Source organism: Wyeomyia smithii, chromosome 3, assembly GCF_029784165.1.
Source record: "Wyeomyia smithii strain HCP4-BCI-WySm-NY-G18 chromosome 3, ASM2978416v1, whole genome shotgun sequence".
In the NCBI taxonomy this organism is placed as follows: domain Eukaryota; kingdom Metazoa; phylum Arthropoda; class Insecta; order Diptera; family Culicidae; genus Wyeomyia; species Wyeomyia smithii.
Genome location: NC_073696.1, coordinates 89,578,429 through 89,606,080, shown reverse-complemented (window position 1 = coordinate 89,606,080; position 27,652 = coordinate 89,578,429). Strand labels below are relative to the sequence as shown.

General features: G+C 36.0%; 2 protein-coding genes and 2 non-coding genes across 5 annotated transcripts in view; 2 read left to right on the top strand and 2 right to left on the bottom strand.

Annotated features, from left to right (window-relative positions):
- Nucleotides 1-1,389: 1,389 nt before the first annotated feature.
- On the top strand, nt 1,390-6,286 carry LOC129732308 (uncharacterized). Of its 2 annotated transcripts, XM_055693107.1 has the most exons (3): nt 1,390-3,366; nt 4,230-4,277; nt 4,584-6,286. In XM_055693107.1, the coding sequence occupies exons 1-2, from the start codon at nt 2,140-2,142 to the stop codon at nt 4,269-4,271; spliced, it is 1,269 nt and encodes a 422-aa protein (XP_055549082.1). In that variant the 5' UTR covers nt 1,390-2,139; the 3' UTR covers nt 4,272-4,277; nt 4,584-6,286. The 2 variants fall into 2 exon arrangements, with proteins under 2 accessions (XP_055549082.1, XP_055549081.1); XM_055693106.1 differs by having other exon boundaries at nt 4,230-6,286.
- Nucleotides 6,287-7,272: 986 nt separating this feature from the next.
- On the bottom strand, nt 7,273-7,397 carry LOC129733485 (U5 spliceosomal RNA). The gene has a single exon (XR_008729565.1). It is a non-coding gene; the product is annotated as a U5 spliceosomal RNA (small nuclear RNA).
- Nucleotides 7,398-7,661: 264 nt separating this feature from the next.
- The window catches only part of LOC129730197 (uncharacterized), an 81,646-nt gene continuing 61,655 nt past the window's right edge, over nt 7,662-27,652 (bottom strand). Inside the window, exon 3 of the mRNA XM_055689349.1 lies at nt 7,662-8,528. Within this exon, the coding sequence (XP_055545324.1) occupies nt 8,317-8,528 (212 nt within the window). The 3' untranslated portion in view covers nt 7,662-8,316. The remainder of the gene's footprint in view (nt 8,529-27,652) is intronic.
- On the top strand, nt 18,018-18,147 carry LOC129733488 (U5 spliceosomal RNA). Its single transcript, XR_008729568.1, has one exon. It is a non-coding gene; the product is annotated as a U5 spliceosomal RNA (small nuclear RNA).

Genomic DNA, 27,652 nt, shown 5'->3' with positions numbered 1-27,652 from the left:
TTGGATCTTAAACGCGCTTTTGAAACAATTTCTAGGCCCTTATTGTTACAAACATTGGAGCGCTTTGGTATCGTAGGGACAGCATACAAATGGTTTGAAAGCTATTTGTGTGCTAGAACTCAGAAGACTCGTTTTAACGATTTTGATTTGGATTCCATTGCTAATACACTTGGTGTACCGCAAGGAAGTGTTCTAGGGCCCATTTTATTCATTATTTACATTAATGACATGAAGCGAGTTTTACGGTTCTGTGATATTAATTTATTCGCTGATGACACTGTTCTGTTCATTGCAGCGAAGCATCCGTTTGATGTTGTAGCACTTCTAAACCAAGATTTACATTATCTAGTGAATTGGTTGAAATTTAAGCAACTAAAGTTAAACATTTGTAAGACAAAGTACTTGATAATTTCTTCAGCCAACTCCAGACTAGACGTAAATATTGAAATTGATGGTGAGACGATTGATCGCGTAAATAAAATAAAGTATCTTGGAGTAATTATTGATGACAGATTAACTTTTAAGTCTCACATTGATAATGTCATCAAAAGAATGGCCAGAAAATACGGTGTCTTGTGCCGGTTAAAGGATGAATTGACTATTAGAAGTAAAATTCAGTTGTACAAGTCAATTATTTCACCACATATAGATTTCTGCTCATCCATTTTATTCCTGGCAAACAATACGCAAACATTGAGATTGCAACGTTTACAAAATAGAATTATGCGATTAATATTAAAATGTAATAGATACACTTCCTCGAGTTTTATGCTGGACGCATTGCGATGGCTTTCTGTGAAGCAAAGAGTATATTTTTTGACAATGGTGTTTCTATATAAAATTTTTAATAATATGTCGCCTCGATATTTGTGTGACCGGATTGATAGAGGAAGAGATTTGCATAGGTACAACACTAGAAACGCGGAAGATGCCAGAACATCAAATTTTCTTTTTGGAAGATCACAGAGCTCTCTGTTGTACAAAGGAATAAACTTTTTCAATTCAATGCCCAGGCAAGTAGACCGTGCAGCAACAATGGCAGAGTTTAAACGAATTGTATTTCACACATAAAGTCTGTTTTGTAGACAGCATAGATTTTTTGTAAATTTATAAAGAAGATTGTAAAATTGAAATATTTTTTTTTTTAATTTATTTGGTACATTAAGTTATTATGTTCATTGATGATGATGGATTTTTTGTTTGAATATAATTATATAATATTAAATAGTAGAGTAAAAAAAAAAAAGAGTCGGCTACACATGTTTGAGTCACGCGCGCGGAGACTGACATAGACAATCTTGATATGAGTACATCAGGTTTAAACCCCTGAAATGGAAACAAAAAGCATATCGGTTTGACAAATTGCTTTTTGGCTTGTAATATTTTCTAAATTATTTTACTTTCTTTTTAACAATTCATCTGTTTTCACAATTTAAAATAGGGTTTGGAGCGAAAACTGAAAAGGCTTGAGTTTGCCTGTGATCTGTAGAGCTCGTTATCGAGAACTATAGTATCATTGCATCTCTCTCGTAGTTCTAGATCGTTATCTAGAACCAATTCTGATTAGTGCACGCTCTTAAACATTAGGTTCAATTCCTAATCAAGTCCAGATAATTTTCGGGTTGGAAACGTTCTGGATGAGCCTTGGATTGGAAATCCGTCATTTTTTTTTTTTTTTAATTATTGGTATTCATTTGAAGGGTTACTATGTCTGGAATTAATAACCAGTCCGTTATTTGTTTGCCAACTGGTTACATTGCACGTTTTTAAAAATATCTCATATAGATAAATCGTCCAGCTCAAACCGATGTTGGGGTATGAGGTGGGACCATCATCATCAAAAAATTCAATACCCACCCACCCCCGCGTAACGCAATTTTACATGTTTGCCACACGCAATGTAACGCTTCGCTGAATACCCCCCCACCCCTGAGCGCGTTATGTATTATTTGAATGATCCCTAAGGAATTGTCACAGCTCGGTTCCAATACTCCAAGCTAGTTGATGCAGGCGGATTTGCCCGGTACTTTTGCCGCTGCAATATCCATGGTGGATCAACTGAAAAACCTGTGCAATTACACGTAACATAGCGCAAGCATTTCAATCAATTATTTTTGATCTGGCTGATACTTTACACAGATGTTTCTATGGGCTCGTTTTGTGCTATTAGAGTTACTGAAAACGAAATTCTGCACCAATGTCAACATTAAGGGGGGGGGGGTGGCAACGGCCCTCCCATGCCCCCCTCTGGCTACGCCTATGGACAAGGAGGCTTACGCTATTATATTCGGTGTCAAAAAGTACTTTCAATATTTGTACGGACGGAGATTTATACTGGTTACGGACAATCATGCGGTTACGAAGATCTTTAGCGAACACAAGGGCCTTCTCGTGATGTCTGCATTGAGGGTGCAGCATTATGCTACTTATTTACAATCTTTTGATTACAAGATACGGTTCCGGAAGTCTACCGATCACGCGAATGCCGATGCGATGTCAAGATTTCCAGTGAAGCTATGTGGTTCAGAAAACATTATCGAGGAATCGGACGTGGTAGAGATGAACCATATCGATACCCTTCCGGTGACAGCAGAGGAGTTGTCGCAAGCTACTAGTGAGGACAAAAATATTCAAACGTTGCTCCAAGGTCTTCGGTATGGACAAGCAGTTGATGGGAAAGATCGGTTTGGCATCGATCAAACGGAATTTACGATTCAAAATGGATGCTTGTTGCGAGGAATTCGCGTGTACGTTCCGGTTAAGTTTCGAGAGCGTGTTCTTGCAGAGCTCCATTCTACCCATTTCGGTTTAACGCGTACCAAATCTCTTGCCCGAGGTGTCTGCTGGTGGATGGGGATAGATCGGGAGATTGAGCAACTGATCTCAAACTGTGCGGAGTGTCAATCCATTCGATCAGAGCCGACGAAAGTTTTACCTCACCCTTGGGAACCAGCAACTGGTGATAAAGTTCGTGTCCGCGATTTTCTGTCGGCAAACAAGTGGCAGTTCAGACAGGTCGTGACAAAGCTGGGCAAAATGCGATATTCGATTCGCTTGGATGAAGGAAGGCTGTGGGAAAGGCATGTGGATCACATGTGTGGCGTTGGATCGAATTTGGATTCGTCATCAAGAGCAGGTTCGAAGAAGATGGCTCCAGAGTTTGCGAATCCTACTGTAACAACAGCATCCAGTGGCGACAACCGCAGTTGCGAGGTTCAACCGGTAGTTGGTACATCCTTCACATCAGAATCTCAAGCACCCCCGCCTGTTCAACCCGCGGCGAACGGCGGTCAGCAAGCTGTAGTATCGGAAGGCGCACGAATGGGGAACGTTGAACCAGTTCAACCAATACGTCGTTCGAACAGGGTAGTGAAGCCACCATGTAGATTGAATCTCTAATTTTTTTTGCAATGTAAATTTTAATTAAAAAGGGGGAGAGTTCTAGAAAATCTATAACGAGCGTCTTAGCATAGTGATTGAGATCAATCAAAGAAATAGTTATCGGTTTCCGTTATGCTCTACTAAATTTTTTGGAAATAAATATTGAAATTCAGTCCGCAAATATATATTTCGACTGTGACGTACAGTCTTCCTCAGTGCTTATACCAGTCCACATAAGCACTGAGGAAGACTGTACGTCACAGTCGAAATATATATATTTGCGGACTGAATTTCAATATTTATTTCAAAAAAATTTAGTAGAGTATAACGGAAACCGATAACTATTTCTTTGATTGCGGGGGAGAGTTGTTATGATACAGTGTATCAATTCACCTCGCCTTTATAAACCGTGACATTCGGATTCACCCCGATATATATACACCGAACAAGATCTCAGAAGTAAACGAAAGTTCCACGAGTAAACACGTGTTTTCTTTGTGTATCACGCTGGATATACTAGGCAATGGATGCACTCGATCTTGCCCAATGTGTCTACAAAAGCTTGATTTAAAAGGCTCGACTTAACTCGGGATTTTATACGAGTTATTTCGCGCCTAATGTTAAACCATTACATAGCTAATACACACCTATACCGAATTGGATTAGTCGATAGCAATCTTTGCGAATGTGGAGGGTACGAGGATATCGAACACATTGTCTTCGTGTGCCCCAAACACCACAGAGCAAGAAAAAAATTGTTCGATTCCCTCTCTTGCTCCCTTTCTTGCTATCAAGATCTTCATGAACAATACTTATCATCGTTTTTCTTTCTCTATTTTTCATCCCAGGTTTTGATTTCCGAGAGACAAGGACTCAACATATATATATAGGAAAATGTACATATTAGTTATAAGTCAGTTATATAGGAAAATGTACATATTAGTTATAAGTCAAACTATATTTATTTAATTGTATTTTTGAAATGTATTTTTAACAAGAAAAGATGAGAGGGTTTTTATGCCAGTTTGAGGAGGAGTAGTCGGGATACAGGCTCTACTCAAGCTTGCTTTTCCCTACTCCAAAAGACATTCGGCCCCGTTATGCTTAGCGGTTGGGCCTAAATAAATATTAGAGTTTAAAAAAAAATATTAAATTTTATTTTTAATTCAATTTTTTTCATCTTTCTTTTATTTTTTTTACAGAGCATACTTTTTTCGGAAGGAGAAAACTACTATTTTCATCTCCGTCGGAGACGTCATACCGATCAAACAAATCGTCCTGGCTCAAAAATTATTCTTGTTCATTAATACCATTTTTACACAAGTTTATTTTTTTTTCAAAAATTAGTCTTGTTAGAAAAAATTTTACTAGAAAAGCTTCAACCAGATCGAAAATGGTCGATTGACATCGTTGTCTTATGTGGCTTGAAATTGCTTTACTGATCCTGTATATATCCCTTTTGTAGTGTCGAGACATTTGAGTCTTGAAGCAAAACATCAAACAGTTGTATACGTGGCGGTTTACCCCATGTATAGTGGGAGGCTTTGCCCCCAGTGGAGCATTTTCATATTCCACCGGAAAAGTAGTCAAAATTACATAATTGTTTTCGGCCTTCGAAATTTTCGAAAGAAGACAGATTCAGGCAAGCGATTAAACGTATATTCACAAATAAAACAATAGATTTTTAGACAGAAAAACCATAAGTCCCGTTGCCGCAAAACAATAGCGCCTTGACTGGTTTTGCCAGCTGAAAGATTGTTTTTGATTATTTCTGTGACCGTTCGCGCACTATCAAAACAGAGAGCGTTGCAAAATGTTATTTTCGAAGGAAACTACAGATATAAATGTGATGATCCTGACCAGCGTTGCCAGGTATCTAGATTTAGCTGGATTATCCAGATTTTGAAGTAGAATACTTCTCTCAGGAAGTTCGGCTACATAGGGATGTGAAATGAAAATCTAAAACCGAAAAAAGTGAAAAATATGTCCAATTTCAAATGCTAATAAATCGGTTAGTATTCGATGTATTTCCTTCGTTTTTGAAGCAATAGATTGGAAAATCTTCTATGATTCGTCCCTAAAGAAGATAATTGTTATTTTATTATTCAAACTATTGTACTATTGAAAATAGTCAAGCCTTGTCAAAACGAAAAATTCGAACTCTGCTTGGTCGTTGTATGATTGCTCCCCAAGCACGGTCGACAGAATCATATACCTTGCAATTGAAAATATGCCGAAGTTGCTCATAATAATTCTAGACAGCGATAACAGCAGTCATCCCTTAGAAGCAGCAGTAGCAGTGCAGTGGATACCAGCCATAGCGGATAGCGGCCACAGCTGTGGCGTAGCAATGAATAGCGCACTAGTTGCAGCGGATCTCAGCATCGATAGCAGCTGGGCCAGCTGATGCAGGGACAGCGGATACCAATGGCATAGGGATACCATCTGGTCGAAGTTAGAAATCAGGACACCTTTCCTCGGCACAAATTTGACTAAGCCATTCTATTCTTCGAAGTATGAGCAAATATAACACATAATATGTGATTTACCCTTTAAAATACAATATAACACTCTTTTATTTACTTAAAATACACTCAGTTTTTATTTACGCAGGGATATGTACCTCGTGGAAAAACGCGTAACTCGATTCCTTCCGCTTAAAAATCCACGTGAAAAAACCGTATATTAGAAAATCCGTGTGGAAAAATACCTAGTGAAAAATGAGTGTATCTCCACTTTTATCAAACCGCTTTGAATTGTTACGCATTAGTAGATACTTTAAAAATTCAACACACGTAAACTGTTTCAACTTAAACTTAACAAATGCCAGATGCTTAATGGTAACAGTAAACGCATTAACGAATCTTCTTATTACTATACTAAGTTTCAACCAATGAAAAAAAAATCGATCGCAGTGAGCGTTGCGACATGGAATCGAAAACACTTATTGAGCAATTTTCAAAAATTCTGCTCATTGCCTAACAACAAAATTAGATATCTTAAAAAAATCAGGACAAATGCAATAATATAAAAAATAAATCAGGACGCCCAAATAGGACTCCAAAATCAGGACATGTCCTGCTAAATCAGGACGGATGGTATCCCTACAATGGCAGCGTATAGCGGCCACAACTGTGGCATGGCTACGAATAGCGTAGCAGTTGCAGCGGGTATATTTGACCATGAAGCATTTATGCAATAATTGAATGAAAATTGCAATTGCAACAATCGGCCTTTTTCAAGGCTACTAAATGTTTTTGGAAGAGCATAATGAATGGTCATTAATAAACTGCAACTGAGGTTTGATGCTGCTGCAAATGCATTGCAGTGTGATGTTTATTACGATTTGTTGATACTGTGCTTAACAAGCGGTATATACGAAACAAATCCGATTTCAAAATGACTGACACGCAAGCAGCCGGGTTATCGTTCTTGTAAAAGTATTCTACTTAAACCTTGCGGTCGTGGCTTTGCACACAACCCTCCTGTGATTTTTAAACATGTATCCAGGTAGACAGATTTGATGTCCAATTATCCAGATTTTTCATGAATGATCCAGATTTTATTTTCTCTGTTCCGCAAAAAGGTCATCACTTCAAATTTGGCGCGAAATTTTGTCACCTCAAATTTTACGTACCCCAAGACTGTTATCCGAAAAATCTACCTTTCACCTCAAGAAATGACTAAGATTTTTTTTTTGCCTTTTCAGATTTTTAAAAAAATGACCTGGCAACGCTGATCCTGACGGTGAGTTAGCGGTTCCGAACCGCTCTTGCAAATGAACTGTTCGTCCACCCCTACTGAATCATTGATCGGTCCACCTTAAAATCTATATAAATTGATCATATCAAGCTTTTCCGGATGATTCAACGATTTTATGAAAACTTATGCCCGATCCAATTAAGGATCGGGACGGAACAAAAATTTAGTTTAGACTCATTAGAGTATCCCTCTCCACGGAAATCTTTAGTAAAAGGCGAAAGATTTATTCGACAACTGAAGAGAGATCAGAGTACCGAATAGAACGCTTCGACAAAGGAGTGATTAAACTGTACCATTCTTCTCTAGCGATTGCAAGCGGGTAGCCACCGCCCCGTGCGAACTGCGAACTGGCCATGTGCTATGCCCGCATACTAACATACATGAATTTATTCCTAACAGCTCATTTCTAAATATTTACCTGTTGCTTGCTCGAAAGGATATGTGAAGTTTGTCCTGTTTATTAAACTGCTTAAATGGTGAAGAATTATCTTATTTGAGGAAAAATAAACAAACAACGGTTTGGTTTTTCGAAAACAATTTTTATTTTACTTTTAAAGTTACCATTAGAGTTGCTGTTATTATGTACATGGAAAACTTTTACTCCTATGTAGCCACCGAATTTTTTAGTTTTTAGTAAAATCGGTATAAAGTAGATCCGTGGTTGTCTTTAACCATTTCGAATTGTGTTCACAAATTTAGACGGGGGATTTCAAAACATTGGAAAAATTACCAGTAAGAGATTCTTGTATGTTTCTACCAAACTATGCTCTCGTGCAGGAAGGCGACTAACGTTATAGTTCATGAAATCATGTGTGATGTAACAATATTTGTACATTTGCATCTTAATTATTCGTGTACTGTAGTGTGTAGCTGATGATGGTGGAGAATTTCTCGCTATGTTTGGTACGAATTGCAATACTCAACTTTTTTATTTGGTAACGGGGTCATTATGCTGGCAATATATTTCATAAGCTCGCAATAAATACTATTCTCTCGAGATGCTGTAAGGCAACGACGGTTATCGAATGGAAGTAATTCACGGTATATTGTGTCGGGGAAGTGGGTCTTACTATCTTTAACAATATTATTACATCGTCATTACATTTTAAAGCTAATCGGTAAGGAAGAAAAAGGACGGTGCTATCGACGCAATATCTTCGGACTTTCACCCAATTACCAGGCAAGTAGCTTCGCTACCAGAGCCGTCAGGGCTACCGTCAGCAGGGCTGGACCGTACTGGGCGGCACCGTTGCACCCGTCGGTCGTACAGGTTTCGCAGAATTCGGTCTTGATGTAGGACGGCGTCTGGGCGTTGATGCAGCTGTTCGGTGGGGCGCTCACGTCCTCCCAGGCACAGGAACGGGACACCACCACGCGGTCATTAACTGTAAATGAGAAAAAAGACGGAAGAAATTAATGAAATAATAAGAAAATGTTACTGTTAGTGTTCTGCATCATTCAACTCAAAAAATCAAGATTGATTATGTATGCATTATTCTAACGAACCTCTGTCTATACCTGCAATTTAGAATATGATAAGATAGTATCAGAATGAGATAGAAAAGGTAGTTAGCATTGTAGTGTGGCAAAAAACTATATGCAATAACACTGCACTTGACCTTGGCCAATTCGTTAGTTAGAGTTAGCGTGCGAAAAATTCCATCAAACTGCTTGCTGCATCTAATTCATCATCATCTCCATCCAATTGGGACAGAATGAACGTATGATAAAAGGCAGGTACTACGCTCCGGAAGGTCTTCAATGTGCAACTATTTATGCAAACAGGCAGATGATGCACGCGTATAACCCGCCGATGCATGACCGGGGCGGCGTGGAACTCGATACAGCGATGTAGGTAGCTGCTGTGCACCCACCAACCAATCCGCTTCGCTTCGATTAATCTCTGGGTCAGTGGTTCGAGCGAGGAATCTAGACAATGTCAAGGGATGCACGTCGTTCAACTGCGAGCATCGTTATTAAAGTCAATGGCAAACACGTATACGTTGAAATGTAAAACAATGCGGAAACACAAAACCTAATCAAATACTATAATACTAAGAACTACAACTAAATACTAGAACGTAAAATTTCAATAAAATTATTGCGTTCATCTTATTACAAAAATGACGTTATTAACTAGAAGGAACTTCTGTGCAAAGTTTCAATCAAATCGAAAACGACAATTAAAAATAAAAATAAAATTGCCAGAGTTTGCTTGGAATTGCTCTAGAATTAGCAAGTAATCACTTGTCATCATCTGTCGAAAAAATTACGAAAAGCAGACGATTTAATTTATCGTATACACAAAAAAGTAGAAGGGTATGTCTGGGTGGACAAATCCAGGTTGGATGTATGGCTACTATTTGGCATGACGAATTGTTTGGATTTAAAGATTAATAAAAACTCATAGTTCCAACTCTACCCAGCAAGAAAGACGATTAGGGCGGATACAATGAATCACTGCTAATTTATCTTAAATGAAATGATAGATTTTATGAAAACCATTGATCAACGGTAAATATCAAGTGCACCGTTGCACACTGGGAAAAAACGGACCCAAATTCCCACTAAATTAATGCCGCTGAGTTGGCAACCTGGAATATAGCATTTCCTATGTAAAATTGGTCAATAAATCGATTGGTGATAGTTCCATCCTGTGCAGGGCACGGGAAAAGGCCTATATTCCCAAAAATACGCAAAAATAGGGCGAAAGGTGGAAAAACCGGAACCCACATTTCCACTAAATAATCGTCGCTGGACCAGCAACCTGAAATATAGCATTTATTATGTAAAATTGGTCAATAAATCGATTGGTGATAGTTTCATTTCGTTCAGGGCACGGAAAATGGTTTATTTTGTAAGGGTGTGCGAAACTGGCTTTTCTGGTGTCGAAACGAAACGAAACGAAATTAACCCTTAATTTCGGTTCCGCCAAATTAGTCGAAACAGAATCAAGGTGGATTTCGAGTTCTCGAGACTAAACGAAATTGGTCCCTAAATTTCGCGAAATTTCGAAAACTAAAATAAATGTTTCTGAAACATAGCATTACAATGATTTGAAACGTTGGAGCGTACGCTAACGAAGTACCCTTCAGCAACTGATCGCAAGGTGCTTACCTGGTCGACGAATAGTAACGTAGGTATTCAGATATCGAAAAACCGACAATGACGAGAATATCAAAAATGGTAAAAACTAAAATCTTGAAGCATATATCCAGAGTGGCCATTTTTGTAATATCATGCGATTTCGATGAGCGCCGGGCGGAAAAATTTTCCTTTTTACTCCAAAAATAAGCCATGAAAATTTGAAGTAGATCGGAGTTCATTCGATGGACCCACAAAACGCTTTTATTTAAAAAAAATATATTCTCATAAGAACTGTTGTTTTTTATCTCTTTTTGAAGTTTTATGCCTTAGTTCCTTAAAATAGTCGTATATTTTGCGTTAAAATGCGCTTCAATTATAAAATCATATCATTAGAGACATTCACATATTACGTAACGCTAAATTATAGCAATTTTGAACACCTCCCATCCCTAAATAAAGCAATTTTGCATGGGGGCCTCGCGCAATGGAACTTTTCGTTGAATATCCCCTTCTTCTCAGTACGTTACGTAATAAATGACGACCTCTCATATTCGTTAGAGGATTTGAAGCTGCCATTCAGTGATTATATCCTTAATCGTACTTCATAGCAGCAACTGCGTGAAATAAACCGCCACAATCGGATTGGTGAAGAAAAATTATTAAAATTATCAAGAACTTTTTGTATAGATTTAATGTTTTTTTAGTATTATTATTATTATTATTTTCTATGAAACAGATCAGCACTAGTGATCTGAATGCACTAAGATGGTGACTTTTGTCAAATACGGTCGGTAGATCTCTTGTTAATCGAATAGCAATTCTCTTGAGTTTCGATGAAAGTGCAAAGTTCTTGGGGCGCGCTTACAATTGATTCAAGCTACGGTAAAAATATCGCCTAAAAAGCTCATAATACGCTAGTGGATTGAAATATTTCGGAAAAGTTTCGAAAACTAACCAATATTCATTTCTATGAACTTTAATGCAAAATATATTACATGGCAAAAGCATCGGACCTGGAACACTTTTCTTAAACCGTGTTACAAACAAAATCAACTCATTCACAGCCAATCAACTCACTCAATGATCCAAAAGTTCTGATTATTGACCATAAATTGCATTCAAGACATTTCCCTGTTGGTAGTCAAACTTCACATTCAGGTGTTTTTCGAATGTACGACTGCTGTCTAATGTATTAATCAAGTTATGAGTTTTCTACGTGATTCTTTCGCTTGTGCCGAATATGATAGTCGTCTCAGACGCTGTAACTGAAAATCGCTTGTGGTATTTAAGCCCAGAATAAGTTGGATTGGCCTGATATCCCGTTTGAAATTAAACAAAAAATTATCAGGCGATTAAAATCGAATGGTCCTTAAGGTAAAACGGTATTGAAACCACAAGCAGCCAATTTCGAATCACCACCTCGAATTTTTAGAAGCACAAGACTCGGAAATAGATAATGCATTTCCTGTGAAAACGCTATTTTATGTTTGCTTCACCGCAGCAAACATGAGATAGCGTTTTCACAGGTGACGCATTACTTCTTGCCGAGTCTTGTGCCTTTTAAAATTCAAAATGGTAGCTGGAAGTCGGCCATTTTTGGCTTCAATACCTTATGTTAAATTTATGAAAAATTCCAACCGTGGTTCAACACATAATTGAGACGAATTTCAGTTTATATTGCATGTTGTTGACTTATACCGAAAAAATACACACCTCATTCAAAATACAAACTTTTTAACAAACACCAAAAGTTATAGAGTTTTGTAAACTTAAATTAGGGTGATAATATTACTGTTTTATGAAAATACAAGTGTATTTGAATTCGTTTATCGAGAGATATATGTTAAAAAAAGAAAAAACTCCGTACAATTTTCATGTAAATCGATTTCTCAAATATAAGCACTTTGTGGGTCCATTAAATAAACGCCGATCAACTGCGAATTTTTGTGGCTTATTTTAGAGGCAAAAGGAAACTTTTTCAGCCCGGCGCTCATTAAGATCGATAGTTTCAAAAACGGCCATATAAAATATGGCCACTCTAATATCCATTTATATAGATTATATTGCAGGTAATAGTAGCACGATAGATACAAATGATCAAAGTTCACACTTGAAATGTCTTTGTAAATAACAATTTAATAAACTTCTGAACTGATTCTTTTGGTTTGAATGAAACTATGTTTAAAATAGTAATCCTTCCATGTTTGTCGACCAGTGTTATTTATATTTTTTAACACCGTTTAGTCAGATTAGACCAAGTGACATCTTCATCAATTCGACGAAAACAAACTTTAAGTTAACTATTCTGTAAACTTTGAACTAATTAGTTCCACAAAAAATGTCCCAGTTTCAAATTTTTTTGTCATTTTTGATTTGACTAAAACTTTGCATAGAGGTTTCTATAGGCTGAGAAGCTATTTAAAATGCTATTTTGGGAGGCTTATTGTGATTACAAATATTTTCAGAGCCAAAAGTTTTTTTGATCAGTGTGACGTCTCCGGCAAAGTTTTAGATAGTAATTTTATCTTTCCGAAAAAAAAACACTAAAAAATTCATTTTTTTAAATGTAAAAGAAACATTAAAATTAATATAAAAAAGCTTATTTTTCAAAAATCTAATTTTTTTTGTATAAAAATTACAAAAAATTCCGGGAGGAAGATGATATCAAGGAAAAAAACTTATAGTTTTTCAAAAAAAAATTTTTTTTCACAGCGTGTTTATTTTTGGAACAACAACGTTATTTTATTCCCCTAACAAAAAATAGTCTGATCATACATGTTTGGTAAAAAATTTTAAAAAGCAATCCTAATCAGACTGTTTCTGTTCGCAATACCGAATAAAATTGAATAATTGATTGAGTGAAGACGACAATATTTATGTGACAAACTCGATGCGAGTGAAACTTTGGTTGTATGTTATCTGATTCTACACTAACAATGATTTTTGCCTTGGGCTTGAATTATTAATTTTTTGCCTAAAATATATGTCAAAAGGGCCATTTAAAAATGCACTATTTTATTGCCGTAACTGAATAATTAAATATCATTCAAGTTTCGTTGTTTTATTTTTATTGTATTTTAATACTAGTTTTGGATAAAGGAGCTGCAGCCTAAATTTTCCAGAACAAATAAAGATAAATAAAGAAAAAGGAAAACACCAGATCTAAGTAAAAAAAATTAGAAACTTTGTAGAGCAAAATGTTACTCATTTTGACTTTCATAAAATAATTGATTTATGATCTTATTCTGCAAATATATGTACAATAAAGCATGAAAAATTTATGAAAAAAAGGAAGGCTTAGGAAAAAGATTATTAGTCATTGAGCAAATTGTAAATAGAATTTTCGGTAATATCATTTTATCAAAAACAAAAACAACAAATAGATAATGGTTGTTTAAATTTCAATAATATTTCATTGTCTTTAACAAATATAATAATTTCCTTACCTGAAAGTAATTCAAAATATGCTATTCTGTTGAGTATATTCAGAATTATTTTCAATATGATTTGTTGTTGAGTATCAAAATAAATAAAATTTGTTTGAACAGTTTGATGATGATCATAAATTTTTCACCTATAGTTATGATAAATTGTATACTCATCTAGAAATCATCTAGAAAAATATTTAGTTGATAATAAGTGAAACCTTACTTTTAGTGATTTTCAGGTATCGGATTTGTGATTTAGTTTTTTTAAATAAATTACAAAGTTTCACATTCAATGTCGAACAAAATATAAACATTTTTCTTTCTGCTTTCTGTTCACGAACATCCAGGTCTTATATATTGTTTTTAAGACCATGAGGTTAATTTTTTTACTGGTCGTTGAGTATTGAAATAAAATTCCAGGAAAAATGTCACATATCCCGATGCATTGCAAAATAGAATTATTATTCTATAGAAGTAAATGCCATATAAGGCAAAGCCTCTTTAGAACAAATATTTTCTTCGTTCGGATAAATTTGATATATGTTTCAAAAATTTGATTACAGCTAATTGCTGACAAACCGCAAACTTTCCGTGACACTTATGAATTATCAAGTCGCGTCAAATAAATTTATCAATTAAAAAATGCGAATGCTTCATTCTTGACTTGGTGGCAATAATAAATTATAAGTCAGAAAAAGGACCACGAGGTCTTTTCGATAACCCCCCTCCCCCACTTTCCAGCATGATTTTTCGTGGTCCACCTCCCCGTCCCCCTATATATAACTACGTGGTTAAGGAACGGACCCTTTGAAACAAACCAAAAATTATTTTTCTTTCAACCAATCAACAGTCAGAATGGAATGTTGTAATGCAAAAAACTAATAGTTTTTTTTTTACTCAATTAAGTTATTCGTAATCATCCTCGTTCTTTTCTTTCTCGTTCTTTCTAACCTTCCTAGAATACCCTTGGTAAATTCGTCAAGTGCAAAGTCAGAATCACTTCTATGCTATAATCTGAACTTGTTTTTGACATTGTAAAATTTTATGTCCCCTTAAAACAAGAACAAGACTAACATTTCTCAGTTATGTGTTTATTGAGAGCGAACTATGTACTTTTTATTCATTCATTGATAAAGTATACTTTTTTAGTAACACGTTTAAAATATTTTTGATAAGGTACCTGGAAATTTTGAAATCAACCTATGCTGACTTTGAAGTCAGCAGTCAGAGTGTTTTGAAACAATACTAAAAATTCAGGCAATTACAACTTTTTCTGCTTGACACATCGATCACTCTGTCTGCACACTATAAGGCATGCTATCTGGTCAGCCTAGTGATAGCAATGAACTATCTGAAAAACACATTTAAATACACTACGGTGTGAGAAGAAGAGTCCTCTAATACAGAGAAATCGGAAAAAACGCTTGAAAATTTTTACAAGTCGAGTAGCTTAGAACATGGAGCTCTAGTTTTGACAGAAATCGCTATGCTCTTCTAAACGAAAGAGAGAAAGTGATAATTGTGCACTGTCTTTAACCTTATGCGCTGCAAAGATAACCACATTATGATGTACGTAAAAGATGCGTAAAATTTATTCCTGCTAACAAATTACTAGATACCCTGTAGCGCAATTGGACGGCTTCATATTTCTTGAATATGGCTTCAGTGATGTCATGAATTTTATGCTCTGCGTGAATAAAAAATACATCCCGCATGATGTTGCGGTTTTGTCTTGAAGAACAAATATTACCGGCTGAGAGTTTATTCTTCTATGTCTTTTAATAGTAAACTAAATATCTGTTGAGATTCATTCAATTTAATTTATAGTCGCAACGAGCACAAACTAGAAATTAATGTAATCATGTGCATCGGAAATTTGGTCCGAAATTTCGCGAAATTTCGTAATAGTCGAAAATGGAAGTTTAATTTCGCGAAATTTTAGGCGGAATTTAGCGAAACTCAACGAAATTTTTCGGCAATTTCGCGAAACCGAAATTTCGGGAAATTTCGAGTTTTGCGAAATTATACGAAATCATTCGAAATCTCGCACAGCCTTACTATTTTATACCTTCTCACCCTATTTTTTTTTTTTTGGGAATATAGGTCTTTTTTCGTGCCCTGCACAGGATGAAACTATCTCCAATCGATTTATTGACCAATTTTACATAGGAAATGCTATATTCCAAATAGCCAACTGCTAATTTATACCATAATTTAGTTACCAGAAATGTGAAATAAGATTTTACAAAGAACATTAGCATAGTAATCAATCATTTACCACAGATAATCGAAGGCGGAAAATACATACACTTCGAACCAGTGTTGACACATTTTCATCTGTACTGGGAGCTGCCAAATTCTTTTTCATCTGTACTATTTCCGGGAAAAATCTGTACAAAAATCTGTACTATTGGCTCAAAGTTTTTATTTTCTATATTTTTTAAAAAACTGCTTCAACGAGAATTGTTTAGAGGAAACTGTGACTGCGTTGAAGATTCAGCAAAAAAAAAAAAACAATGAAACCCATAATTCAGCAACACTACAGATATTTCGAATATTTTGTGTCTTCATTTCAATTTGGTTTGGTGGTTGGCAGTAAATTCTAAGTGCGTGGATCGCAAGATCGCATTCTTTGTATGGTTGCAGAGTCGGTCAGAAAGTTTTGTCTAATCTTTAGTAACCATTTAAAAAATCTGTTCTTATCTGTGCTTTTTATCGAAATCTGTAATCTGTACGGTACAGAATCTGTACCGAAAAACCAGAGAAAATCTGTACATTTCCAGATAAATCTGTACAGTTGGCAACAGTGCTTCTAACTGGTTCCATGCATGATGTGATGTTCATTGTTCAGTTCTCAGTTTATTTTAAGTACATTGAGAAGAGTCAGAATTATTTCTACTGGAACTACTTCATAAGTACATATATTTTCGAAGAATTGGCCTTCGACCCATTCTTGCGCAGCATACAAAGTTTACAAATCAATTTCGGCTACCAGCGGACAAATAAGCGCTCGCTATACCAGTTTTGAAATTTGACTAAGTAAACTGAAGGGTGACATCAGCTGTTCCGAAGCGAGACTCTACCTAAAGTTATGCTTCTGCTTGATTACTCTGCGCAGGCTGCTTGAACAGCTAGTACACGTGAACGTTATTGGCAAGCGAGATGCAAATGATTCCACACAGATGTGAGCTGGTAAATAATTAATCAACGAGAGTACACTGAAATAATCTCACATATTCAGATTATATGGGAGTGTTATAAATTTGCACTATTAGAACTTCCAATCAAAACGATGTGATCGAAAATGTGTCATGCATTCTTCATAGGATCGTCTGATAGACTTACATTACTACCAAGCTTTTAAATAGATAGGCAAATCATTTAAAAACTAAAGAACATATAACCGATTAAACTCATTGGAAATGCCATAATTTATATCTTGACATACAATAACAATTTTATAGGAAAATCTCATGCATTCCTTGTTATTATCCTATAGAAATAACTTCACTAAAGGGACTGTTTCTTTCATATGATTTGTTCATGAAAACAAATCGAAATGTGTGTCAAAACAAAACTTCACAAGTTAAACTGACAAAACGTCCAAAGTCACGGCGACGTGTGTTTTTTATTGGATTTATCAATAAGATTTATATGTTGGTTTCGATACATGACGGTTTTATATATTTACTTTATGAAATGTATTCCGCAATATTGCCTGTAAATTTAAATTTTTACCACACATGTTAAACGTAAATGAATTTCAAATAAAATGGATGTGAAAATCCGATAATTATTATTTCATTGTGCGTTTCGTTAAAATTATTGTATCACATTTAATTTACAAATGGATTTCTAATGGAATCATATAAAATTAAGAGATCTTCTGGTACGGTAAATTCATTGGACAAATTTAATAGAGAATATATGTCGACTTGTTTCAGTGTAGTAACAGCGGCATCAACCTCCGGAATTGTCTACCCGTCTGTGGGTTCGATCGGTATCAGGCAGCCAATTGTGATTTATGGCAGTGATATTTTTCATCAGAATACCGATGCTGCGTTTTTTTTTTGTGAGCCGGTAAAACAGAAACACGTGAGCCACACACTGGCAATGAATGTCAAGACGGGTTGTGAATCAAGATGCGTTGTACATTAAGATTAGAACAAATATTCTTGTACCGAACAAGGTTCTATGTATGATTCATAGCCAGATGACAAAATATTCAATTCGCTTTGGTTAATGTGATAAACATAAATCTAATAAGAAAGCAACGGAAATGATTTGCTTAATTCATAACATGAATCGCAGAAAAACTTGGTTTACAACAAAAGCTCTTGTCTGGCAACCCTCCACACATCACTCTGCTCTCTCTTCAATTGTCGAATAAATCTTTCGCCTTTTACTAAAGATTACCGTGGAGAGGGATGAAAATCTCTGACGAGTTTGTAGTTATTTTTTGTTTGTACTCGTTCCTTGATTGGAACGGGCACCATGCACCAGACATTGAAAAATGCTGGCCACACTGTAAACCAAATTCGCTTTATTTCGTTCCTGCCAAAAGCGGTGACTGCAAGAAACAGATGCCAGGAGTTTTTGACTAAAGTCACAACGAATTACTATTAGATCATTAGACTATTTAGTAAACGAAATTCATCAATTTATCCATCCACATATTTCTTTCCCGCGTACTGCTGGACGTTGGTAGTTTTGAATTCCTTTGTAGCACATACAACAATCAGTGATGCAATAAAGCGTCGTACCTACCGCTCATTTGGCATCGAGAAGTGGCGTATGGCGAGTAATAAATTAACATTTTTCAAGGTCCCGCCGCGCGCTGAACTGCCGGTGTCGTTTGAGTAGGTACGCGCTGACCGACAATTAAAACCTGGACGCTTAGTGGGCACAGCTGTAAATGCAATCAATATTGCCACACTCCACCATGCAGGAGAGAAAAAAATAGAAACGAAATATTTGCAATCTTTTCCAGATAGCGTTAAGCAGGTATTAGACGAAGCAAATATTTGCTGTTTTTCAATACAGATTTAATTTTGTGCAAATAAAAATCGTACCGAAAATAGCAAATATTTGCTTTGTCTAATACCTGCTTTCGGCTTTGCGGATCTTTGTTCAATTGTGATAAGCTTAATTATGTTTTTAGTTTTTGGTTGATTTATCATTATTATGCCTGTTAACATATGAGTTCTTCATCGGCCAACTAAAATTCGAGTTGTTGCCGACACTTTTATCATCAAATTGAGCTCCCGCCTCAAAATTTTGCCAACAATGATGATATAGAGTCTACTGTTGATGACTACTTCAAGAAGCTCGGCTATTCTTACCGTAAGCCTGATATTCAAGACATCAAAATTCGCATTGAAAAGTGTGTTAAGCCAATCGTATACTGTATCGAGAAATAAAGATATAGGTACATATGTTGCTGAATTTTAGTTTTTCCACATACTCTTGCGAATTTGGATATAAGACATATGTACGCAATGTGGATGCCGCGTTTGCTCATTGTGGATTAAAAACTGCGTCATGAGGATGACGCAAAGTAATTACCTGCCAGGTTCGTCCCTTCTACGTTTGCATACGGAAGAGTTCATTTAAATCTCTAAAAAAGTTATCTTTGCTAGAGGCACCAAACTTCACAGGAATGGTGAAGTTTGGTGCCTCTAGCAAAGATAACGTTTTCCTGTTAACAGGAATCGATGTTAACACAGCAACACAGAGAAATAAGGGGCCTCCAACAATCCACGTGGATAACTTTAGGGGAGGGAGGGGACCCTAAATGTCCACGGAAAGGGGAGAGGGGGTAATGGAAATGTCCACGTGGACATGTTTTTTCCAAAAAAATGGAAATCTGCGTAAAATTAAATTGGGTTATAAAAATAATTCTACAGATATTCTGTTTTTTTTCATAGTTGTCAGCTATATTTAAGATAAACTTGAAATAATTTTATTTGTGGTCTTTTCGTTTTTTTTTTTGGAAAGACTCTTTGGACATGTTGAGCACATGTTGTGAACCTTTTCGAGAATTCCGAGAGCAATAAGAAATTTTTTAGTTTGTCTTGTTATCAGAGATACTTTTTAGTTTTTAGGCTAATTTTTAGGGGTGCTTACAATCATTCGAAGCATGACTTGGCATGATCTTTTGATTTCTTCAACACTAAGCCGTTTCAAGTATTATAATTTCTTGACTGATTTGAAGAAAAGTTATTGAATTTTTTGTATTAAGCAAAAAAAGATAAATATTTCAGCTTTTTTGCCAAAGAATTTCCAGCAACATTGGACTTTTTTTTTTGTTTTTAGTCTGTTTCAACTTTGAAACCACTCACAGCAAAATTTAGAATCTATTTCTTCTTTGCTGATGTTCTGATGCGTTTCTCAACACTTTTGGGCTGAATTTTGATGGGATTCTTTTCATTTTCATGGTTTAAAACTGAATCTGAAATTATTGTTGTTATTCTTTAGCTGACATTTTTTATGTTTAATCACCAAATAAATTACAGAAACGAAAGTTTTTAAATTTTTTCTTTGCAAAAAAATGTTCACGTGGACAGAGAAGGGGGGAGCGAATTATTAATTTAAAAAGGTCCGCCCTGTTATAGTGTATTCCATCAGAAAAATATTATGGTTAATTTTTTATAGATATGCAGAAGATTATTCCTCTATGTCGCACGCTATGTTTAAAGAAGGTTATTATACAAAGTCAATGTACCTAAAATGTTTCTCCGTAGAACCATAGTTTTAGCCCTCTAGTTTCAGAATATGAACACCCGAAAATATTTCATAGGTGAAAATTTGTTTTTTCCTCAATTTTACATTTTATATTTTAAAAAAATTACATATTCTGATTTTTAAAAAAATCTACGAACAAGGTATCCAAAATCTGAATACAACATTTTTTTCCGCGTAAAATTATTGAAATGTTCGTGTAAAAACATCCTTTATACGTTAATCCAGCTTAAAATGAGACCAAAAACACTTCATTTAGTTATGTTTATTCTTCATCTTTTTCGGCCCAATAATACAAACCAAGTCTTCCGATGCGCATACATGTTATTTAGTGTGCGTAGCAATTGCCATGGTGATAAAACAATTTTAAAATAAAAAATTCAACTTCATATTAGGTTTTAGCAATACTCAAAATGCATGGCCACGAAGAAAATCGCGAAAAGTGTGCATTTTGTGCTCCAAAACGACCAAACAACTTGAACGCGTTGATCAAAGTGTGAAGCAGGTCAAACCAAAACTTTTCAACGAATTATACTGAAAATTATCATCTATTTTGAAGTGTTTTGTGGCAGTTGCTACAATATGGTATACAGGTTTTCTAAAGGTAACTTCATGATAATTAACTGTCTTGAATTTTGTTTATTTATAAATTCTCGTTAGGTTTTTCCTACAAACATATGCTGCCAGTATCCGGATAACTGTCCCATAATGAAAAACAACATGTTGAGAAAACGGCGATTTAACATTATCCGTGAATTTTCGGATTTCCAGCATTTACATCCAGAACCTATGACCATAACAGTTTCAGGGCATCACAAGTTTATCGATGAGAACAAAAAAACAATGGATGAAATTGGTTTTACGTTATATAACTTGAAAAAAAGACAAAATGGGACAAAATATGCGGGTACATTCCAAAAGTACTCGCATATGTTGTCCCATCACATATAAATTCAACCAGCAACCGGCAGTATCATTGGCAACGTAGATTGTACTACAGAAACGAAAGTTTTTAAATTTTTTCTTTGCAAAAAAATGTTCACGTGGACAGAGAAGGGGGGAGCGAATTATTAATTTAAAAAGGTCCGCCCTGTTATAGTGTATTCCATCAGAAAAATATTATGGTTAATTTTTTATAGATATGCAGAAGATTATTCCTCTATGTCGCACGCTATGTTTAAAGAAGGTTATTATACAAAGTCAATGTACCTAAAATGTTTCTCCGTAGAACCATAGTTTTAGCCCTCTAGTTTCAGAATATGAACACCCGAAAATATTTCATAGGTGAAAATTTGTTTTTTCCTCAATTTTACATTTTATATTTTAAAAAAATTACATATTCTGATTTTTAAAAAAATCTACGAACAAGGTATCCAAAATCTGAATACAACATTTTTTTCCGCGTAAAATTATTGAAATGTTCGTGTAAAAACATCCTTTATACGTTAATCCAGCTTAAAATGAGACCAAAAACACTTCATTTAGTTATGTTTATTCTTCATCTTTTTCGGCCCAATAATACAAACCAAGTCTTCCGATGCGCATACATGTTATTTAGTGTGCGTAGCAATTGCCATGGTGATAAAACAATTTTAAAATAAAAAATTCAACTTCATATTAGGTTTTAGCAATACTCAAAATGCATGGCCACGAAGAAAATCGCGAAAAGTGTGCATTTTGTGCTCCAAAACGACCAAACAACTTGAACGCGTTGATCAAAGTGTGAAGCAGGTCAAACCAAAACTTTTCAACGAATTATACTGAAAATTATCATCTATTTTGAAGTGTTTTGTGGCAGTTGCTACAATATGGTATACAGGTTTCTTAAAGGTAACTTCATGATAATTAACTGTCTTGAATTTTGTTTATTTATAAATTCTCGTTAGGTTTTTCCTACAAACATATGCTGCCAGTATCCGGATAACTGTCTCATAATGAAAAACAACATGTTGAGAAAACGGCGATTTAATATTATCCGTGAATTTTCGGATTTCCAGCATTTACATCCAGAACCTATGACCATAACAGTTTCAGGGCATCACAAGTTTATCGATGAGAACAAAAAAAACAATGGATGAAATTGGTTTTACGTTATATAACTTGAAAAATAGACAAAATGGGACAAAATATGCGGGTATATTCCAAAAGTACTCGCATATGTTGTCCCATCACATATAAATTCAACCAGCAACCGGCAGTATCATTGGCAACGTAGATTGTACTACAGAAAAACAACATCAGTCTAGTTAATTAAATGACATACTTCTATATGCCTAAAATAATCCGATATACACTAATCTGGAGCAAAATTATATGTTTGCAGTTTGCACCACTATGCAGTGGGACTGTAATGCGGGTACTTTCAATATGGGACAAAAACAACTTGGTATTTTTTCCATGTTTTTCCATACAAAAGTGTCAATTTTAATTTTTTTCCAGAAAATATGATGACAATTAAGTCGATTCCCGATGATAACTCAAAAGTGACCAAAATCAGTATGGGACAGTTATGCGGGTGTCGGCAGTACGACGGACACCAAAATTTCATATCCCGAAATTTCATGTGCCAGAGTTCTGCAAGCGATCACATGCAGGCCTTGCGCAATATTCAGAACAAACGACCGAAGCTTTTCACAAGGAAATTTATGAAATGCGAGAAAACCATTTGAACTACAAATCTAAAATATGTGCTGCTGTTTCAGCATACAACAGTAGTCACATTTTAAAGTTCATTTTTTTGCTGTATCAAATAATTCAGCTTCTATCATTTCATGTTTGAGCTATTACTATTACAGTCAAACCTGTTTTTGTGCGAGGAATAGAGACCGCACAAAATCAATCGCACAAAAAAATCATTTGAAACTTCACAATAAAACAATGTTTCTGCAACATTATGAAAAAATCATTTTTTTTTATGCGGTGAATAGGGACCACATAAAAAATCTCATCTGAAAACAAACTTGAAACTTGATGATTCTGATTCTGAATATCTATGAGAACATTTTTTAAAACATCTAATTGATTAACGTAACTTTTTTAAACCAAATAATTTTTCCAACTGCTGTACTTCGTAGGCTAACAATACAGGGGTTTTCTATGTAAAACTGGCTCAAAGAGTAAATTGCGGACGTAATGCTCATGTAATGCGTTGAAATTCATTTCAAGGATCGAAAAAAAGCTTGTCGGATGTGGTTCTTTTTCATATACCGCTTACAAAAAATCGCACAAAAACAGCCGCACAAATAAAAAAAAAGCGCATACAGAAAATCGCACAAAATAAATTTCGCACAAAAACAGGTTTAACTGTAAAGGTTTTCAAACGTAATGAAGGATAAAACTGATCTTGTTGGGTAAATAATTTTATTGCGCTTCGGAAGACTTGGTTTCAATATTGAGCCGAAAAAGATGAAGAATAAATAAATAAAATAAAGAATAAATAAATGAAGTGTTTTAGGTCTCATTTTAAGCTGGATTAACGTAGAAGGAATGTTTTAACACGAAAATTTCAGTAATTTTACGCGGAAAAAAATGTTGTATTTAGATTTTGAATACCTTGTTTCTAGATTTTTTTAAAAATCAGAATTTGTAATTATGTTAAAATATAAAATGAAAAATCAAGGAAAAAACAAATTTTCACCGATGAAATATTTTCGGGTATTCATATTTTGAAACTTGAGGGCTGAAACTATGATTCTATGGAGAAACATTTTAGGTACATTGACTTTGCATAGTAACCTTCTTTAAACATAGCGTGTGTCGCACTTGTCACTTCGAAAAAATATTATGAAAAAAATTAAAAAAGTTGTAGAGGTTTTATATGAGACACGACCGCAACATTCCAGTAGAATTACGACAGCCTGTCTTATGCCAATGTACTTGTTGCAGTAGGTTTAGAATACACTCGACTCTATTTGATGGTTTGAAGCGGTAAATTCAAGTTTTCTCTCAATTCTCTCTTTTTTCAATGATTGAATTGGCTTGAAGTAAATCGAAAATTACTTTTCTTTTTTCGACTCTAAGCAAAGTTATGCTATTTTTAATTTTTGTTTAAGGAGTAAATGTAGTAATGAAGATAGAAAATGGTCGGTAGAGAACTTTTTACCGTCAAAAAAATGCTCGATAAAAATGTTATGTAAAATTTTAAATTTTATTCAGAGACAAGGGTATGAATTTAGCAAGAATGGACGTGTTAAGAGTTACAGTGAACCTATAAGGGTTAATTTTTTGAAGACACCCGGAAAGTTGTGCGGTGATTTTTATTTGACGCCTCTTTTTTACGGAGCATGTGTTCGTTCTTATAGTCTTGGGCTAAGGTAGACTATCTTGTCTCAATATGTTTATGTCAATAACTTGTTTGCCACACTAATAAAATAACTCCTAGCAAATAATGTGGTGCAGCTGAAAAAAATCGCATCGCCGGCGCCGTCTAGGGTCAATTTACGGCCTCTGGACACAATCCCGTTTGCGAGTTTCCTGGAAGTCGGAGGTGACCATCTCAGACTTCAAAATGAAGTCTAAAGCCGATTTTTGGCCTTACGGACTACGTAAATACTCATATTGGGTGGTATCTTCGGAAACTGTAAGTCATCATTTTGAACAGGCTTGTCATTTCTCCTCAGAGAATCACTAGCCTGTACGAGAATATCTTTCACTGCGAAACAACTGCTCTTACACTGGTGGACAAAGCAACGCACTTGTTTGAAAACAGCAGCGACTCGTGTGTATCTGAGTAGCTTGCAGAAAACAATGCGGTGGAATTGTGGAGTCTGAAATATCTTTGTGATTTTTTTCACACGAAGGGACATTACGCTCAATAACTACTCAACAGAACTCACTGCAGTGATTTTTCTGTGTGTCTCTTACGCATACATTAAATGAGGGAAGGTAGAAGAGTAGGTTGCGTTGTTTGCTTTGTATCTCGAAAATGACAAAAAAAATAAATCCAGCCGCCCGTCATGCATATTTGCTCAATGAATGCTTATCTCAGCAGTAAACTGCGGTGTACTTCTGTGTATTCTCCCTAGAGTGATTCACCACTCTTGTTTCGTTCAGCTGTGATGTAAGCAGCAAATGTATTATTTTTCTGCGATTGTCAGAAACATAGCACAAAGAAGATGCAAAAAGTGTAGTGCAAAAATACGCAGCGCTCATGCTCGGCAAGAAGTGAGCGGTGAATATTCACGGTGCAATTTCGAAATGGCACCTGGAGTCGATCTACGTTTTCTGGGCATCAACCTGATTGCGGCAGTATTCATATTAGGTCGTTTCTGGTCTTTTTATGATGTTTTCCATGAACCGGAAGATGCAGCCATGGGTTTCAAAATGACGTCTGGGGTTGAGAACAGATATCTGGGCATAATCCTGATTACCCTTTGTAGAGCCCGGAAGTCACCATCTTGGAATTAAAAATGGCGTCGAGTTTCGACTTCAGGATATCATCGCGGTTCCAAGACATATTTGATGGTATTTGGGTTTGTGTGGGTTTGGGTTTGCTCTGGTTGGTCGGAATCGGCGTTCAAAACAAGACTCCACATTTTTCATTTTCTTCTATCCAACTTTCCTAGGATACGAAGTCATCGGGTTCGCTGATGACATTACTATTTTAGTTAGGGGTAAATGCGGGTCTACCATTACTGATAGAATGCAATCCGCCCTAAACTACACACTTAAATGGTGCAAGCTGGAAGGACTAAACGTCAATCCATCTAAAACAGTCATAATCCCATTTACAAGAAAAAGAATATATAATATTGCAACTCTTAAGTTGGGAGAAACACAGTTGGTGCTATTCAAGCGAACTAAGTACCTAGGTGTAATGCTCGACTATAGGCTCAACTGGAACGACCATTTAGAGTATGCAATCTCAAAGGCAAACAACGCTCTTTGGGCTTGCAGCAATACATTTGGCAAAAAGTGGGGACTCAAGCCGAGGATGATCCACTGGATATACTCAGCAATAGTGAGACCCAGAGTAACATATGCTTCGCTAGTGTGGTGGCCCAAAACTACACAAATATCAGCTCAGAAGAAGCTAGATAAACTACAACGTCTGGCATGCCTATCAACAACAGGAGCAATGGCCAGTGCACCATCCAAAGTTTTAGAAGCACTTTTATATCTTCTACCCTTGCATCAATATGTAAAACTTGAAGCCGAAAAAGGTGCTCTTAGGCTCAAACGTGTTAAAATTTTTCAGGAAGGGGATTTAAAGGGACATTTACAAATCCTCAAGAATTTCCAACTGAACACCTTAGTAACCATGAATGAAGATTCGATGGACTCTAGGACTAATTTCAGTGTTCCTTTCAAAGTGATTGAATCCAATCGCAGCGAATGGGAAAAAGGAGGTCCTAAAGTTCGTCCAGGATCAGTCATTTTTTATACAGATGGCTCTAAAATGGGCGAATCTACAGGCGCTGGGGTCACTGGACCAGGAATCAATGCATCAATTCCAATGGGACAGTGGCACACTGTTTTTCAAGCTGAAATAAATGCTATTTTAACATGCACAAATATTTGCTTAGCTAGGAAGTACAAGCATGCCAATATCTGTATTTTCTCAGATAGTCAAGCAACTCTCAATGCATTAAAAGCATACACATGTCAGTCGAAGTTGGTATGGGATTGTATTCAATCCCTACGACAACTAACTGCAACAAACGTTGTAAATCTATACTGGGCAGAGCGGGGGCCTAGTGTGGTTGGTAACCTCTCCGCCAACCACGCTCGACGCCTGGGTTTGAATCCCACCGCCGACATAGGTGTCGATGGTTGTGAGGTGGCGTGATCCACTCACAACCAACCCAACTGGTCTAGATTCAATCCTAGCCGACACCGGGAGATTTTCTGAGGCGAAAAATCTCTGGGATCACGCCTTCCATCGCATGAGGAAGTAAAGCCGTTGGCGCCGGTCCGTTAATAAACGGGTCGTGAGTTAGGGTCCTGGGTGGAGTCGCCTCCCTGGGCGTCGGTGATTGGCACAACAACAGTGGCGGAACTAGACCGACGGAAAATAAGCGAGAATAAAAAAAAAAATCTATACTGGGTGCCTGGTCACTGTGGTATAGAAGGAAATGAAAAAGCCGATCTCTTAGCAAGAATTGGTTCTTCAACTGCATTCATCGGGCCGGAGCCATTCTGTGGGGTGTCTTCATCCTGTTTGAAATCTGAGCTCAGAGGCTGGGAATCAATGATGATTGATGCCAACTGGAGGGCTTACTCCAAAGCAAGACAATCTAAACTATTCATTACGC